The sequence below is a fragment of the Scomber japonicus genome, chromosome 13 (assembly GCF_027409825.1).
Source record: "Scomber japonicus isolate fScoJap1 chromosome 13, fScoJap1.pri, whole genome shotgun sequence".
NCBI lineage: Eukaryota > Metazoa > Chordata > Actinopteri > Scombriformes > Scombridae > Scomber > Scomber japonicus.
This window is the reverse complement of record NC_070590.1, coordinates 14,489,087-14,507,663: the sequence shown is the minus strand read 5'-3', so window position 1 is coordinate 14,507,663 and position 18,577 is coordinate 14,489,087. Positions and strand designations below refer to the sequence as shown.

The 18,577-nt window shown below is 39.7% G+C and overlaps 2 protein-coding genes across 2 annotated transcripts; one reads left to right on the top strand and one right to left on the bottom strand.

Annotated features, from left to right (window-relative positions):
• Positions 1-1,647: 1,647 nt before the first annotated feature.
• LOC128371128 (protein-tyrosine sulfotransferase 1-like) lies at positions 1,648-10,918 on the top strand. Its single transcript, XM_053331359.1, has 6 exons — positions 1,648-1,890; positions 4,715-5,412; positions 5,959-6,117; positions 6,295-6,548; positions 8,508-8,709; positions 10,286-10,918. The coding sequence occupies exons 2-6, from the start codon at positions 5,005-5,007 to the stop codon at positions 10,319-10,321; spliced, it is 1,059 nt and encodes a 352-aa protein (XP_053187334.1). The 5' UTR covers positions 1,648-1,890; positions 4,715-5,004; the 3' UTR covers positions 10,322-10,918.
• A 1,265-nt stretch (positions 10,919-12,183) lies between these two features.
• LOC128370881 (pinopsin-like) lies at positions 12,184-16,756 on the bottom strand. The gene is made up of 5 exons (XM_053331065.1): positions 16,432-16,756; positions 15,034-15,202; positions 14,542-14,713; positions 14,174-14,407; positions 12,184-12,342 (listed from the first exon to the last, which is right to left on the bottom strand). Exons 1-5 carry the CDS (start codon positions 16,754-16,756, stop codon positions 12,184-12,186), a joined length of 1,059 nt encoding a protein of 352 aa, XP_053187040.1.
• Between the last annotated feature and the right edge of the window lie 1,821 nt (positions 16,757-18,577).

The window sequence follows — 18,577 nt, the reverse complement described above, 5'->3', positions numbered from 1 at the left end:
CAGTCAGACTTAGTAAGCAGTTTTACGATGCTTCTTTGGCCCTGCAGTGATGAGACAGAGGTGAAGCATCCCTGCCTGCTGCTCAGACTGACACTGAAGCACAGAGCTAATGACAGTACGTGCAGGTAATTGTTTTTGATCATTTCTACAATTAATTATGAATTGAAAAACAATCAATCTCTATTGAAAATCTTAAATTGCAGACCCTCAGTCAGCTGTTTTCCAAGAAGCATTACTAAATGGTCAAAGCAGTCATCTGCCCCAGGGCCCACAAACCCCAGGTCTCTATTGGCTTATACTAATTTATTATCAAAATCAGTTTGACAATATGTACCACTAAAGCACATATTAACTTAGGGCCAAATTGAGGTTTATTATCAGATTTTCAGACCCAAGAGTTTTAACAACGTGTTCAGATTTGTGCCTACAGGTTGCATATGTTGTCCTATATTACCACAAAGCAAATACAGGAACACTGTACACAATGCACAGAGTGTGGTGAACAGGGTGAATGGAGGTCACTTTGAAGTGTTTTTCCAGACTGTTATTCATGCAGAAATATTGACATGCTGTCACAGTGTTGACTTGGTAGAGTCAACATAAGGTAAATGGCAACAGACCGTTTCACAGCAGACATGTTGGCTGATAAAAGCAAAGGTGTAACTAATAACATTAGGCATGGCTCTGTTATATTCAAGTGACAGTGAGCCAGCGTACACAATACTGGGATCTTGAAACTGAAACAGCTGAATGTAATGTAATCATGTAATTTAGCCATTACTGATTTTATTGTTCACATCTATGTGTTTCATATTCAACTTGTCAAAATGTACTCTTTGCAGGTACCTCTTGGAAGTAACATATAGCACACATGGGGTTTGCAACAATAGCTGGTTCCTAGTTTGTAATCAGTTAAAAATATGCATATTTTTGTAGAGGAAATGCACTTATTGCCTTTTTTGTTTCTGCCAAGAGTAGGGCTGGGAAATGATCAGATTTTATTGATACCAATACCATTATTGATTCTGCTATCAGAACACAGGTTTTCAGTGACAATGCAAAGCCTATATATGTCTAAAAGCACCTTCAGCTACAGCTTTTTATCTATCTATATCACCGAATCTGCATTTTATATCAAGTTGATCTGATTTCATCATTTGTGAATATCTTTACTTATTCATAAAATCTACTGTTTTGTTTTTTAATCTATTGTTATGCAGTAATACTTGATTTATGTTTAGATTTAATGTAATTTTGTCAGATTTGGTCTTCCACATAACTCCATCTTCCATAAAGATCAACATGAACATAAGAAGGTTATCAAAATCTGTTTTACTAATAAAACTAATAAAAAACGGCGATAATTGAGTTTATGCAGTTTTAACCTAATCTAAATCCCATTCTGGGATTTAATTTCCCTTGAGGCCTTTTAGTGTGCAACATACGAATCGATAAACTCTAGTAATTTTAGCCTCTAGTGAGATAAAAAAAAAAAAAAAGGTGATTGTGGTGGAATTGCCCTTTAACGTGTCTACCAATAGGAATCGTCCAAGCAGATTAGTTCTAGAATTCAGAACGACCATCGACCAATCAGCGCGTGGCTTTCTCTCCCTGGCTGCGTTGTGGTCGCCGTGTGTTTTTTCTCTTTCTCTCTCGACACGGTTCAAAGTTACGTTTTGAAACAGCAGGGAGACGTCGACCAGTAGGTAATGTTTTGTTTAAAGCTCTAAATGACTCAGACATCAACGCTGTGACCTCTGCCGATAGACCCCCCTACATTAGAGGGGACCCCGCTGTGTCTGTGTGTGTTGAGGAGCTGCTGGATTCAGTCTTTTTTGGATCCAGGTTCGTGTTTTTTTCCGCTGGGTTTCGGCAGTTTCACGGACGCTGGTGAGTGAACTCCATTTTTTGACTGGTTCGATATGTTGACGAAGAGTGTTTGGCGACCTGCACACAGCCAAATTAGTCCATTTATACCAAGCAGAGGTAATTACAAAACACTGACAGGCTGTTTGGTGGAGCTGTAGGTGTCCGCTGGTGTGTGCTGGTTGATAGCAGGTCGTTAGCAGGTCGTTCACCTGGTGGCTGCCTGCAAGCCTCGGGTGCATATTTGCAGATATACCATCCAGCAGGCCAGATGTTGGTAGCTGCTGGGCCTGCGCTTTGCAACCGTGGAATAATCCTATTTCTGCACATACCACTGAGTGCGATAATAGCTTTGACCTGCTTATGATATTTTCACCAGTATGCATATGTTTCACCACATTTGTGCAAAAACAACAACAACAAAAAAAAAAGGCAGCAGCTGAACAAGTATCTTAAATGCACTTCACATTGAGGGAGGAAATGTCATGCAGCATTGAACGCACAAAGTGAGAATAGCTCATATAGAAATGCATGGTTGCACCATTAAAATTCTACTAAAGCTTCAACAAGGAGTATTCACGGAAAGAGCTGCAACAATGGTCAGGTTCCTCATTGACATATATATATATATATATATATATATGCACCAACCCGAGTTTGGGGGAACATTTTGGAGCTGTAAGGAAGTCTAATTGTGTCCTGTGAAGATTCAGGAGCTGATAGTGGCTCTGGGTTTCCTGAGATGTCAGACTGCTGCTTTCTTGCCAGCCCCCTCTACTATGGTACAAAGACTATGATCATATGTCATAGTTGTTTTTTGGCTTGTCCCTTTTCAAGGTCAGTTCCTAGATATATCAGAGTGGGTAGGATTTATTTGATTTAAGATATCTGTCTCCACTCCAATAAAAAAAAAAAGAAATAGCCAGAAAGCAACATTTAAATTCACCCTCATTGTATTACAGTTTGAAGCGAATTATAAATCTCTAATCTTCAAATATCTTGGGCAAATAAATCCGCAGAGGTTAGTGATTTTTGATTTTTCCCCCACTGTAATCTCTGTGATCCAGCCTTTTAAATCTGCTGAGAAAAAAAAGCAAGCCTCATCTTAAACCACTGGCCTAATTCCCTGCAAACTCCAAGTGGCTTAATCTCTGCATAGAAATGCATTACAGTTTACATGTAAAGCTTGTGGATACCACACTAGATTTAGCATGGCTTAAGGCAGCACCTACATATTCCAGCATGGCAACACTGTCTTCGTTTCCAACAGGGTTTTTTTCTGTTTCTTTTTTTTTCTTTTTTCTTTAATACTGGCAGGCTACTCCAGCCGAGTGAAAGGAGTGCTCCCCACGTGGCATCCAGATGTCAGGCTTCCTCCACATTCAGTCTGAACAAGAAAGAAACCAAAGCACATCTGAGAAAGGCAGAGATTTCCCATATTATCACTGCTGTTAGAAGTAAAGCTGCTGTTTTGTAATGTGGCTTAGGGAGTAATTCAAACACTAGAGTGAAGCAAGTATTCAGACACATTATAGTTATTTAAATCAGACATATGCACATTTTACTGTTCTATATTTATATTCTGGGACTCTACTGGAATATTGTTGTATGAATTACAGTTCAATAAACTCCTTATTTATCTTATACTGGCCTTTCATGCAGCTACTCAGTTCAGCCTCTGTTTGAAACAGGCCGTTTTAGCTCCTGTCTCTTTAAGGCCCCCCTCCTGATGAGCCCGCTCTGTTCTGATTGGTTGACTTCTGGCTGCTAGAGTAGCTACTTCAACAAACTATGAAACAAACTATAGTCATAGGATTTGACTTGTTTTTCATGAAATGTCAAATACATCCATCCCTACACGTTCAACCTGGAATCTGATCCGAAATATGAAAGTGGACAACTTAACAACAGCGTTAGCAACAAAGGCTACAGAACGTTCAACCGTTTATACGCATGCCCGACAATCTGAGGTCAGCTCATTGGCAATGTAGATAAAACTGTTGCAAGTCAAAGCATTCAGAGTAGGTTTAGTACAGCTTTTATCTTGCATGGAGCATTTGTCAAGCTCAAGTTTTGGAACTTTGAACATGTTTAACATGGATATGCAATGTTACAACAGTATATAAATAAAAAACCAGAAAAAGCATCATTTTCTCCCTTTTAAATCATTATTCAGTTCAATTCTGCTGGCGTGTGTGTTTTTGTGGTTTGGTATTAAGAGGAAATAGAACCTGGTGTAAACTCTTGAAACTGCTCGTGTGCACATTGCAGAAGAGGAATGGAGAAGTTGTGGAAAGGCTCGCTTGGTCAATAGCAATCTGATCGTAAGGAAACTGCTTTGCGTTTCAGTGAGACAGGAACTGTCAGTGAGAATAAAAACACAAGGAGGCTGTAATTAGTAGCTTCAGATACATTGCGTGTGTGTGTGTGTGTGTGTGTGTGTGTGTGTGTGTGTGTGTGTGTGTGTGTGTGTGCGTGCGTCACAGGCTGCATTGAGCTTTTGATATGGCTTTAACAGTCAGCGGTTCCCCAGAGCGTAGATGCAAAATAGCTGCTTTGAGACCAAAACTGGATGCATTTCAGCTCTTCTGAACAGTGTGTGCAAGTGTTCTTGGCAAAACGTCTCTGCAGCCACCGTCACACACTGCCTGCTGATAATAGCTCGCTCATTCAGGGCAGTTTCAAGGATGTTTGAAGATACCGATTATATTTAATAGGAATTTGAAATAAGATGACCTATGTTTTCGGCTTGCAGTAAGATTTACAATCATGGAGAAAACGAGGCATTCTGTGTTCGGTTGTCAGCTGTATAAACTGATACCGAGATGTGTTTCTTCTAATGTTTTAGGGAGGAACGATGGGTGAGAGATGTGGCTGGCTGTGGAGAGCAGCAGGTCTAGATCCTGCTCTCCGACTCCAGAGCTGAGGAGCTGCAGAGGAGCAAGGAGTCTCCCCAGCCCACACCTGTATATCACACCCAGACTCCGCCCTCCTGGCTTCCATCTGGCTGCATCATTTTCTTTGACTTTCACTGAGATTTTAAAGAAGTAGATTCAGTCAAATCTGATTCCAGCCTCGCATCAAACCCCCTAAAGGTGGTTTTATGTCCTCCTGACTCTGAAAACACACCCGCAAACCATGAGGAACACTAGATCCAGCCTGCTGCTGGGCTGCGTGCTCTTCTGCTCCGCCTCCTTGCTCTACCTGGGCATGAGCGGGACAGAGTGCCCCCCGAAAAGCCATCGCTACCGGTGGATGGAGCTTAACCTAGGCTCGGCCAATCAGAGCATGTCTCTGACCGAACACTTTCCCGAAGACACGCCCCTCATCTTCATCGGAGGTTTCCCCAGGAGCGGCACCACGCTGATGCGTGTCATGCTGGATGCCCACAATGCCGTGCGGTGCGGAGAAGAGACCCGAGTGATTCCCCGACTCTTGACAATGCGGGCCACCTGGAGCCGCTCGGTTAAGGAGAGGATACGACTGGACGAGGCCGGCGTCACTGACCAGGTGCTGGACGCAGCCGTGCGAGCGTTCCTGTTAGAGGTGAGCTGATTGGTTGAATTAGGCCTGAACCATGAGTGTCACATTCAGGGCTTCAAGATTTAGGACAGTGTCTTCTCATACATGTATGCCCAATTTCTCCTTTTTATGTAAAAATGTACTCATAGCCCAATTTTTTTCTTAAATGTTTGTAATCATTTTATCACATTTTAAAGGGCTATTTACACAAAATCACAAGGTTGGTAAAAACGACATTCATTATTTAATTTAACCTTAAAATGATTACTAACAGGATCATTTTTGCAAATGCTGCAAAAGGAGAAGGGATGCAAATAAATACATAAAGCAGTTTCTGACCAAAAAGGTGTAGGTTGGAGCACTAATAAAAACATCAAGGTGATAAAACAGATTAATCAACAATGAAATAGGTCATAAATAGTCCACTCCACACTGGGTAAAATGAGTTTTTTTCCTTTAATGTAAGTGCTCCTCCTGTTGAAATGTATGTCTCCCTCAATAACAAAAAGCCTTATTTTAATTTATGGTTATCACATCGATACATAAAAGCTTTAATTCAATGTGTTTCAGGTGATAGTTGGCCATGGGGAGCCCGCTCCTCGCCTTTGCAACAAGGACCCGTTTGCCTTGAAGTCTCTGTCGTATCTGTCACACATCTTCCCCAAAGCCAAATTTGTGCTCATGCTACGAGACGGACGAGCGACCGTCCACTCCATGATATCACGCAAGGTATGCTGGTCCTCTTTCCTTATCAGGGCGGCACACATCCTCACAGGCTCATGTTTCCTAACGGCCATTTGCCAAGTTTGTACTGGTGCCACATTGTGACCAAATAAACGTTCCACTCTGTATTCAGTCCCTGTCGTCTTTTCTCTTCATCTCATTCCTCCCTTCCTCCCTTCACAGGTGACCATCTCTGGCTTCGACCTGACCAGCTACAGGGACTGTCTGACCAAGTGGAGCAGCGCGGTGGAGACCATGTATAGCCAGTGCCAGGCGGCCGGGGAAACCCGATGTCTGCCCGTACCCTACGAGCAGCTTGTCCTTCACCCAGAGGAGGAAATGAGGAAATTGCTTAACTTCCTGGAGCTGCAGTGGGACCCGTCAGTGCTTCACCACGAAGAGCTGATTGGAAAAGCTGGCGGTGTATCTCTGTCCAAGTGAGTGTTTGAAATGTGCAGATTTATTCATTTTAGCCATGCAGATAGTTTAATTTTTACAAGCTGAGGTTTACAAATACAGTATCTATCTCTGAAACTTCTACTATATAAAGAAAGAAAATGAAATATTTAAATTATCACATTTGAGAAGCTTTTGGCATTTTTGCTCAAAAATGATTAAAATGATTATTCGATTATCAAAATAGTTCAATTGTGTTGGTCGTTCATTGATTCATTATATTATTATTATTATTACTATGGGAATATTAATGGTCTGAGATGGTCTTGAGTACAGTTACATAGTATTTTCTCCTTCATTACAGTTTAGGTGCCTTAAAATAAATGTAACACACTCATCTCTTATTGGCCTTTGATGGGTCATTAAAATAAAGATTCAGTCATTTCTAATCAAGCAGATATTCCCCTGTCTGAATTTTTTTTCTGTAAACTGTCAGCAAATAGTGAAAATGACCGTTATATTTTCCCAGAGTCAAAGAGGAAGTTTTAATACATCCTGATTTGTCCGACCAACAGTCCAAAACCCAAAGATATTTATTTTAATATCATTTTATGACAAAGACAAGTGTTTAATCACATTTGAGAAGCTGGAACAAATACACTTCTGGCATTTTTGATGATTATTCAATTATCAAAATAATTAGCCAATACATTTCCTGTGGATTGATTCATCGACTAATCGTTGCAGCTCCAGCCAGTATTATCCTTATATGATCTCTGTTATCATGTAACAGCATGTGAGTGAAAGACAGACGAGACAGATCATTTGAAACTCTACTCAGCCTGTCCATCAGAGGGTCAGAGTGCAGGGTCAGAGGAATCAAACCCTGGTCCACTAAGTGATCCGTACACATGATCACACACTAATGTAAAGGTCTACTCTCCTTGGGGATCCTCCTGCAGCAGTTTCGTGTCACCAGACAGGGTAGTTGAGGTCTTTTGTGATGAAGAAATGCTGATCGTGATTTTTTTTTTTTTTCAAAACCAAATTGAAATATCCAAACAGCTTGTTTTGTCCAACCAGTCCAAAACCCCAAAATATTCAGTTAACACATAGAAATATAGAAAACTAAGAGAATAAGCAAAAGTGTTTGACATTTTTTAGCAGAAAAGTACTCAAATGATTAAAACAATTTTCTGTGGATGGATTAATCAGTTAATGGACTAATCGTAGCAGCTCAGGTCTTTTCTGTTAGGTTTTAACAGGAATGATTGAGACTCGCATTGAAACCTGATGTCTACTGTTAGAATGAAGTGACTAATAATCATACCTTCATAATAAACTGTAATGGCTGGAAAAATCTCTTCTAATCATGCACAACTGACCTGTTATCTTAAAGATTTTCAGTTATATCAGCAGGCAGGACTTTAAGATGTACTTGGATCATGAATCCAACTCAACCCACCTAAGAAATGTTTGAGTAGTCTCCAAAAAAACACTCTGAGAATTAAAATTTAATCGGGTTCTCTGAGTTTTTAGCTGAAGCAGCCAAACCTTTTCAAGGTCAAGTAAAGCTTACAGACTTCCCTCCAGTAGATTTTTAATTTGCATTGCTCCACTTGTGTGTCGTGATCCGAGCAGAGCGTCTCATCTCAGGGCAGAAGCTCAGGGGATTTGTCTGCTTCCTAAAGCAGAACCCAAACCTGCCATGTATTTGAAGGAATTAGGCCACATTCTGGGAGAATTGGCCCCCTTAGTTTGATTAGTTATGCAATGGTCGGCGCTATATTAGTCACACGAACATTTTATAAGCTTGTCAGAAATGTAAATTATCATAAGACGTGACATGCTGTGGTTGTTAATTCATGAGTGTGCACTCTTACACACACTTGTATTAGGGGCGGACAGGTTGATTTGTCATTGTTATTTCTCTCTTTCATTTAAACACTTGTAACATACAGTATGACTCTCACACACCACCTAATGTTGTGACTTTGCAGGGTGGAGCGCTCCACAGATCAGGTGATGAAGCCGGTGAACACTGAAGCCCTCTCCAAATGGGTGGGCCAAATTCCCTCCGACGTGGTGAAAGACATGGCTGAAATCGCTCCCATGCTGGCTCGTCTAGGCTACGACCCACACGCTAACCCCCCCGACTACATGAGATCAGAGCTCATGGTGCCTAGGTTCAACCACTCACAGGTGAGACACACAAAACTGATTTTTTTTTTCTTTTCTTTCTCTTTTTGTTTTACTCATGTTCAGTGAAAAATAACATGACTTTTACTACAGGAGCAGATGGACAGCAACTGATAATTATTTTTATTACAATCTGTTTATATGTCTATTTTTTCAATTAATTGATTATTTGTTTAATCTATAAAATGTCAAAAACACCTACATTCACATCTCGTGATATAAAACAGAATAGCAGCAAATTCTCACATTTTAGCAGCTGGACCCTGTGAGTGTAAAGTAGTGTCTTGATACATTACTTTAACTTAAAGTTGATAATATTGTTGCTGATTAGTTTTCTGTATTAATTTCAGCACTACAGGCACACATTTATGTCTCCATACATCAAAAAAATATTTTTCCAGTTGTAGGAGGATGTTGCACACCAGAGTTTACAGTAAAGATGAACATCTTGCAACACTGATGGCAACATTGACGAGGAAGTGGAAATTATGAGTGTCCGTCCCTCTAAATAAACTGGGCTAATAATGTTTAAATACAGACTGATGGCACTGCAAATTCTATCTTTAAAGCACATTGTCCACCCAAATTTTGGTATTATTGATGGAAAAAACATTTTAAAATTTCAATCATCATGTAGATTGATAAATTAAAAAATAGAAAATTTAGACTAAAGAAGGATTTATACTTGATGAAGTAAAGATGAAGGGTGTTGGAAAGATTCACAGTTTTTCAAGTGTGTCCTAATATAACAGTCAGGTGTCCATATGGACACTGAATGAGGTTTTCCTTGCTGTAATCATTCTGTCTTTTTATACTTGCTGTTAAAAGATCTCCTTCAAATGTGTTTAAATGTAAGTGATGAGGGCTAAAATCCACAATGTGTCCACACAGCCATTTAAAAGTTGATGTGAATCTTATATGAGGCTTCAGTAGTCTGAGTTAGTCATGTCAAGTGGATATCTGCCACATTTACAGTCTTTTTAGCATCTAATTCCCTCTGTGTGTTTCCCTGTTGATCTGAGGTGGAAGTCAAGTAACAAAAAGAGGGACTTTGACACTTAAAATACTAACATTGGAAAATATCTACCTAATTTGACTAATTTGATCAGCTGAAGCTTCTCATTAGCTTCAGTTAAAATTTTAAATACATTATTGAGGACTGTGGATTTTGGCCTGTATTGCTTGCATTGTAAGTGCATTATGAAGGGATCAAATTGTTAGTATGAACAGGAGGGATGATTACAGCAAGAAAATCATGTCATGTCATCTGACTGTTATTTTAAGACAGACTTGAAAAACTGTAAACCTGTCCTTTAACTACTGCACTGACATCTTGACAATCAAGAAGCACAAATTGTATTAATTTCTGTTTTTATTGTCCAATAAAATATCAGTTTATAGAAAATGTGTTATAACCATTTACATGACATCTGTGGCTTGAAACCCTAACCCTAACCCTCTGACCACAGTCCAGCCACCTGGTATTTCTGTAACTGCTGCAGCCTCAATGTTTACTAAAACAGGAAATTTCAGCTTTGATAAGAGTCACCAGTGAACATTTTGTACCTTCTTTCTTCAGAGTTTGAAAGCATCAGAAAATCCTCACCCCAGTTAAGCGGTAAAAGGACAACGGCATGAACTCGGCTCCACTGGTCGACCACAGGGATGCCCCTTAAACAGACTTCCAGTAAAGCAGTAAACGCACCTCACAGGGACATTTTTTTAAAGTGTATTTTTTGAATTGTTTGTAAGACTTGTGTGACAGTGTCAATGTCTATACACGGGTAGAGTGTTTAAATGCGGACTCATCAAGCTGTGTGGGGGTTTTGATCTCTGCTTCTGCATCATTTGGACTACCTGCTCAGGGAAGTTCGCTTCTCACTCACTAACATCCACGGTGAACCGACATTTTGCATTTTGACGTGTCCTCTCACCTTGTACCTGAAAGTATTTCAATGTGTCTGTCAGTTGTTATGACTTCACCACAAATGTGAATTTGTCTCTAGATGAATCTCTCACTCACTGAGACTCAGTCAGTGTTCACAAAGCATAATGACTGTATATTTTTGAAGATGTATGTTTATTTTCTTAATAAATTATTTTGATGTTGGACCATTCATTCAGGAATTTGAAGTTGTAAATTCTGGATTAAGGCTTTTTAATCGTTGTATATTGTTGAACATGAATTAAAAGCCTAAATGTCACCTTGTAAAATGGTTTACTTATTTTGTTCATCAGTTATTCAGTTTCACAATCATGTCAGTCAGCTGAGCCTCAGCGCCCTCTTGTGGTGGAAAGACATAAAATAACCTGACACAGAAAAATGTGTCCGTTTCATATAAAGAACACACTTCTGCCTCTTTGTTACTGAAATGTAGTCAAACCTGTCTAGTTTGTCTTTAAAGAATAAAGCTTACTTTTTTTATTGTAAATAAATCTCATAAAGAGCCAAACCACTGATGAGCTCATGTTACTTAAAAGCATTGTGTGTATCCAGAGCCTATTTATGGTATCCTCTGTGCACACAAACTATTAAACATGTCAATGAGTCTGCTGCACTGTGTGATATATTGCTTCACCCTGAAGATCACTGTTTTGTTAGTTTGTCTAGAAATAGGTCCAAAGACTAATACCAGCAATCACTTTTTTAGTTTCCAAAGAGCATATGGTTTACTTCGTACTGCACTGTAAACTTCTCAGATAGCTTCAGTATTAAGTGAAGAAGTTGTGAAACGTCACACAACAAACTAGTGAAGCTGTAAAGAGAGCCACGTTTCCACACATGAAGAGGCGTCTGCCGTACAAGGGACTGCTCTCCTCACACTGAACATGCTGTTTCTAAACAAACTACAGAACTCAAACTCTTTGTGGTGAAGGAACGTGTCACCCACTACAACAGTGTGGCTCATTCACATATTTTTAATAGTTTTTGGACAATAATGGAGGTCTACAGCACAGAGGAATAAGATATATCAATATTTGGATATACACATAATAATTGTAAGTAAGATTTGTTGACAATAAGAAGAATATAGAAAATCTCTACTAAATCATTTAATGTAATTGACAAAACTATGAGAAATAGTGGGCAGCTGACTGTTATTAAAGAAAAATATAACACACAGTAGTTTAAGGCATAATTCAATGCCCTGAATATTAGACTACAAAATGAACTACATGTGCAGAGTGAAACAACAGCTGAAAACGTACATCTGACTGTCGCTGTGAAAAAGACTAGGCTCCATGTTTGCTGACACAGAACATTTGTTTTCAACCTCATTTAGCAACAAACTTAAATTTTAAAAATAGGGGAATAAAAATAAATAAAATATAATTCCAGCAGCATTTTTCCTTTTTTTTGTTTCAAAATGAAAACATGAAAAAGTAGACCCTCTTTTCTTACAAATTCATTGCTAACTTAAATGACCTTTGACCTCCATGCTGCTTAGTGAACCACTAACATCAGAGCCAGCAGCTTCAACTGGATGTGAGCGTGGTGGGTGTCATGTTTAGTTTGTCAGTTGGCGGGATGACAACTGGAGGCCACTCTCTCCTGCTGCTAGGCAACGTGTGGTGGATCGGAGTAGGCGGGGCGTCTGAGCTGCACCTGATCATGTGCAGGAAACACCTGCTGAACTAAGAGGGGAAAAAGACACAAACAGAGTATTTAAAACTTTATGCGAGGCTAACAGGAAGCTTCAGCTAACCAAATGAAACCAAACCAAACCAAATCAAGTCAATATCTTCTATGTTAGTCTTTTTACTGCCAAATTCCCTCTTCTTGTTATTCTAGATGAACAGAAAAACATCTGTTTATCTGTAGCTTCAGATTAACTTAAATATACGTCTTTGCTTAAAATGGGAACTGTGGACATTGTCCCTCATCACTGACATTGAAAGCATATTTGGAGGGGATCTTCTCATGGTCAGTATGAACAGGAGAAATGATTACAGCAAGAAAGGCAAGGCAGCTTTATTCATATCGCGCATTTCATACCCAGTGTCAGGGAATTTTACATCATTAGTATGCACTGGGTCAAACTAGGCTTTGCGGTCATAGCAAGGCCTCACCAAATGATAGGTTTAGACACTGACTCCCCTTGAGATAGTGGTAAGCAGTGAGTCTGCTCCTTTCGGGGAAAACAGGAGGCATTCTGATAGTGTTGCTATAGCAGCCGAGGTCAGATATGTGTTTGACTGTTTTCCCTGAACGGGGTAGAGGTAAGTGGAGTCAGAGGTTTGATATAGTGTTGGATGTAGGACAAAGGTCCTGAGTGAGGTCTAAGCTATGTTTTGTCTATAGACCAGTAGACTAAATTCTGTATATTGTAAATGTGTTGGATCTGCCCATATTTGGGCATGGCTCAACCATGGGCATTATTTGTGTGGTTTAAAGTCTAGCCCCGGAGGAGAGAAACTTCAGAATTGAAGGAAGCATCAGAACATAACGTGTACTGATCATTCATTCACTTCTCCTTCATGAAGTAAATAAACGTTTTCAATACAAGACATCCTTGACTCCTGTCTACTCTCTCCATTGATGTATGGGCTGCATAATTAAAATTACTATCACCCAGGGGCAACTCAATGTGCTTTACATGTTTCAATGCACCTCCTGACTGTTGTTTTAAGACACATTTGAAGTTGCTGTGAATCATTTTTACAGAAGCTATATGAATGAACAAGAGGCTATAGCCATTAATTTCTGTGTTAATGCAAATATGGGCATGTGAATATTCTTTTAAAGGGGACATGACATGCTTTTTGTGATTTTCTGCAATTTTTATACTCTTGTAATGTCTGATGTCTAAAACATGGCCATGGTTCCACAACTTGAGGTGAACATTTGTAAAATGTGCCTTGAAAATCAAAAGTCTGCCCTGAAAACTTTTTTTGCAAAGTTACGTCAACATCCTCATTGTTACAAATCAGATTATTTAAGTTGTTCCATAGGTTGTTTGCATCATTTGGGCTTGAACATGTACGGATATGTTTGAGAAGTTTACATTTAGAGTAAAGAAGTGAAATCCAACTATTACTGCTTAGCTTCCAAGAGTCTGCCAAGGGGCAGCTTGCAGAGGCTAACCAATCAGAGCAGTGGGCTCAATGGGAGGAGCTAAAACAGTCTGTTTCTGACAGAGGCTGAACTGAGGGTCTACATAAAGAGCCAGTATAAGATAAATAAGGAGTTTTTTGAACTGCAAATCATGCAAACATATTACAGTACAGCCTCAGAATATAAATACAGACCTGGAAACATGCGTTATATGTCCTCTTTAAGAAAGACTTGAAAAAATGTGAGCTTATCCTTTAATTACTGAGGCCTATAAAGTTTTGTTGAAGCCAATTTGCCCCTCTTGTTTTATTTTGTTTGGAGTTGAAGAAAAGCATCTAGAAGGAGAAAAATAATGTCCTCAGTTGACTGTGAGAGTGTTCGGAGGAATGTTTGGAGGAGAAATTTTGTTACCTGCTTGTTAAGCAGCACATAAATGATGGGGTTAAGGACGGTGCTGGTCTTTGCCAGCAGGGAAGGGATTAAACTGGCAGCAGGCGGCACCACACCGTTCCGACCAAAGGAGGACAGCATCGCCACAACCCCGTATGGCATCCAGCATAACAGGTAGCCCGTCACCATGGACACCACCATTACAAGTATGCGGACTTCTCTCCGCTCAGCTGAGGACTGTTTGCTCCTGGTGACCTGGACACACACACACACACACACACACACACACACACACACACACACACACACACACACACACACACACTGCTTTCACAGACACTGCTGGGAGCGAGACACATCAGAGGTCAAAGGTCAAGCTGTGGCCTCACCTGTCTCGCCACTTTTCGCACAGCCAGCAGGATCCTCCCATAGCAGAACAGCATGAGCAGCAGCGGCAGCAGCAGGCAGAAGACGAACAAACAGCTGATGTAGGAGCGAGCTGCGGCCGAGCGCTGGTGCCACTCGACTGAGCAGGTGGTGCCGGGACCCTCAGGCCCATAGCTGCCACACAACACAGGACACATGCTCTGATCTCACAGGGTTCATGTTTAGTGTTACAGCTTTAGCTCTGTGTAATGATATATTTAATATCTGTCTCACACTGGCATGTTTTAAAGTTTTTTTTTCTTTCATGTATTATAACAGGGACTTTAAATCTATAATTCATGAGTATAAGTCATTAAGTTCAGTTTGGCCACAACAAGCCAAAGTAATCGAAACTGAATATGGACAAATTGAGGAAATCTTTAAATGAATAATACCAGTATGTTTGAAGTTTGAATGAGTGACCTGATGGGTTAATATTGAGTCAGTATACAGACCTGCTCCAGCCCAGCAGCGGCGGCAGAGTCCAGACCAGCGAGTAGAGCCAGGAGGCCGCCACAGCGAGTCTGGCCCTGCGGTACTGAGAGCAGTCTGACTGTCTGCTGTGGAGCACGATCAAGTAGCGCTCAAAGGACAGCAGAGAGAGAGACACCAGAGATACTATACCTGCCAGAGAGACAGAGAGAACTAATAAACATTTATGAATCCCTCCTTTTATTAGCCTATAATTATGACCAAAATAACAGAAAGTGAAAACATTCTTCTACTCTGCTGCATTTCAGAAAGAAACTTTGGACTCTATCCAAAAGGGTCTTGCTCTCTTCTATTTTGAAGTATGCATAAGGGGTAATTGTTAGTAATAATACTCTTGAGAACATTTTGCTGATAATAGACCTTCTACACATCTTCTGCTATCAAAGCCTAAACACTGCACATTTATTCCCTGATTTCTAAACACATGGGGTGAACAAAGGCATGAAAAATATAACAGGTCACAGTCCCTTACAAATGTGTTATTTTATAATATATAATGATTGGAATTTAATAGAAAATTAAATAAAAATAACAATCCACATCTGTATCCGGATCAGCATGAAGTAAAGTGACTATCTGTTTATTATTATGGTATAGGTTGACTGTAAATTTAGGATTGTATCATCTTTATTTCTTAATTTCTAAACTTCTTATTTATTTTGACTTGGTTGGGTTTCCCCCCCCCTGTTTTTCACGGAAACAACAGCATATAGAATAAAGTAGATCTAAATTCAGGAGCATTAAAAGTCATTGATCACTCACAGGGTTGGACAACTAAAAGTGTCCCAAACACCTATAGATTTATTATGATGTCTAGATATGAAAAATATTGAATTGTGTTACACATTCAAACACTCATTTTACACCAACATCACTTTCAAAATGCACTTACAAAAACATGTAAATGTACCTCTACTTCAAGGAAACTATTGTACCACACATTTTCCCAAAATAACGACAATTAAAATTATTTCATTTAACTATTATTACTATTACTATTCATTAAAATACCCAGCATAATATGAAATAGTTGGCATAAAGAGGTCCACCTTAATATGAATTTAAGATTACTACAATATTCTGAAACAGTTGAAATGTGAGTTGTATTGTCATTGATGTACTAATTGCAATATGAATAATGCCACCTTGAACAGATAATAACCTATGTTTATTGTACTCACTTTTACTCTTCACTTAAAGTATGAATGCAGAATTTTTGAGAGGGGAGGAATTTTAACTTAACTTTTAACGTTTTGAGTACTTCTACCTCCAATGCCAATACCAACATTCCCAGTTAGAGAACGAGTGAACAGTAATTTTCTGGGCCCCCCAAATCACTCAGTCCGCCCCTGATCGCTCACCGCAAAGCGCGTTGGAGAAACCATACCATCGGCACCCGTAGGACCCGGTCAGCCACCTGCCACGCACGCTGGCCGCGAAGCTGATGGGCGTCCCGCAGATGCAGACGAGCATGTCGCTGACGCTGATGTTGATCAGCAGCAGGTTGGCGGGAGTCCGCAGCCCGGGGAACCGCGAGAACACAGCGAGCACCTGGAAGTTACCGAGGAAGCCTAGGACCAGGATGAACCCGAGGAGCACGGCCGCCGCGGTGTGTCCCCCCCGGCTCAGCGCTGCGGGGCTGTGACCGGTGCTGATGTTGTTGCTATGCTGCAGGAGCATCACCATGGCAACCTGGTTATCAGTCTGGAATGACTTAAACCAGACACAAATGGATGTTTCTTAAAAGACGAAGAAGACAGGATTGTTTCACTTGAGGCAGTAACAAAGCCTGGTTATGTAAAAGTGAACTCAGTTTCTACTCTGAGATCCACAGAAAACTCACTTATTCTGTCCACTGTGGAGAAAACACTATTAGATACACCACAGGGGGTCATGGGGAGTGGTAACTTTGTCTCTCACACACCTGTCATACACTTCCAGTCTTTAAACAGTTTGTTTTCACTTAGTTCTTCTTTCTTTTCACTTTTTTAGTCTTTGTTTTCACTTCACCTATCAGAAAGGATTTAAGTAGCTCTGACAGAAATATTGCAAACCTACCCGACCATTTAAGAGAAGGAAACACTGTCACGAATTAACTAACAAACACCAACAGGAAGAAAATACACTTAATTAACTCATCAATTAAAAAAGAAAGCAGAAGGCTGGTTATTTATATGTTTAGCTATTTAAATTAATTTGTGGAAACAGCCTGATAGTTAACAATCTTTAAACCCAGACTCTCAACAAGACCAACAAAATACACAGGAAAGAAATAAAGACTATTGTTGAAAATGAATCCTGAAATCATGATTCAGCAGAGAGACACTGACCTTCAATGAGACCAAGCAGACTCCCTCAAAGGAAAAATGAAATGATCAAAGAGACGGAAGTTGATGTTTTGCTGTAGATGACTGTCACTTTATCAGAAACGCATCTTTATTCTGTTGCTTTTCTATTCTGCTTGAATCTAGACCAGATTGGAGACCTAAATATCTGAGCCAACATCAATAATACAAGCTGTGGTTGACTCGGAGGACGAGCCAAGAACACGCTCAGCTTGGTGAGATGCTGACAACACAACAATAACACACATTCACAGGCTGTTGCTGTTTGTGTGTTCTCCATAAGATTTACCTTTCTAAAAAATGAGTGAAAATGGCAGGTGATCATTATTATTTCTTTCTTTCTTTTCTTGTACGTCTTTGGTCAAATTTCCCTGAATGAGATGTCTCCTGAATATCTTTAAAACAGTATTTTTATGCTGCTCATTGCAACAAAAACTAAAAGAAAACATGCAGCCAAGCTGGACCGAAAACTGTTAATCATCAATTGAGTCTTTTAATCAATTGAGTGACTAAAAACTTAAAAAAAATAAAAATGTTATCTAGAATCTGCTCTCTGAACTCCACTGCCATTTTTTAAACTCTACACAATTAATATGACTGTTTATTTGACTTTTCTTTTCTTCATTTGTGTTGTAAAGCAACATTAAAGATTCTCCATAAGTAAACTTTATTATGACTTCTTTGTATACACTACACACACACTAGATGTGGGCTCATGTTTCTGTTATAACAAAGCCAAACATGGACCTCTTTCATTGATCCATCTCTGTTTTAAAACAACCGCCAGAAGCTCAAATGAACACAGAAACAGAGTTTTCTTGTCATAATCATTCCTCCTGTTAATACTGACCATCACAAGATTCATAATGCATTTACAATGTAAGTGATGGAGGACCACATCCAGTCCTCCTTCTCATCAGAAACATATGTATAAGTTTATCTGATGCTACTATGAAGCTTCAGTCATCTAAATTAGTCAAACCATGCAGATATCTTTCTATGTTAATTTTTAGTGCCAAAGTCCCTCTTTTTGTTACCTTACTTCTACTGTAGCTCAACAGCGAAAAACTATCCAAGGGAACAAAGAGGGACTTAGATGCTAAAAAGACTGTAAATGTGGCAGATATCCACTTGACATGACTCTCAGACTGCTGAAGCCTCA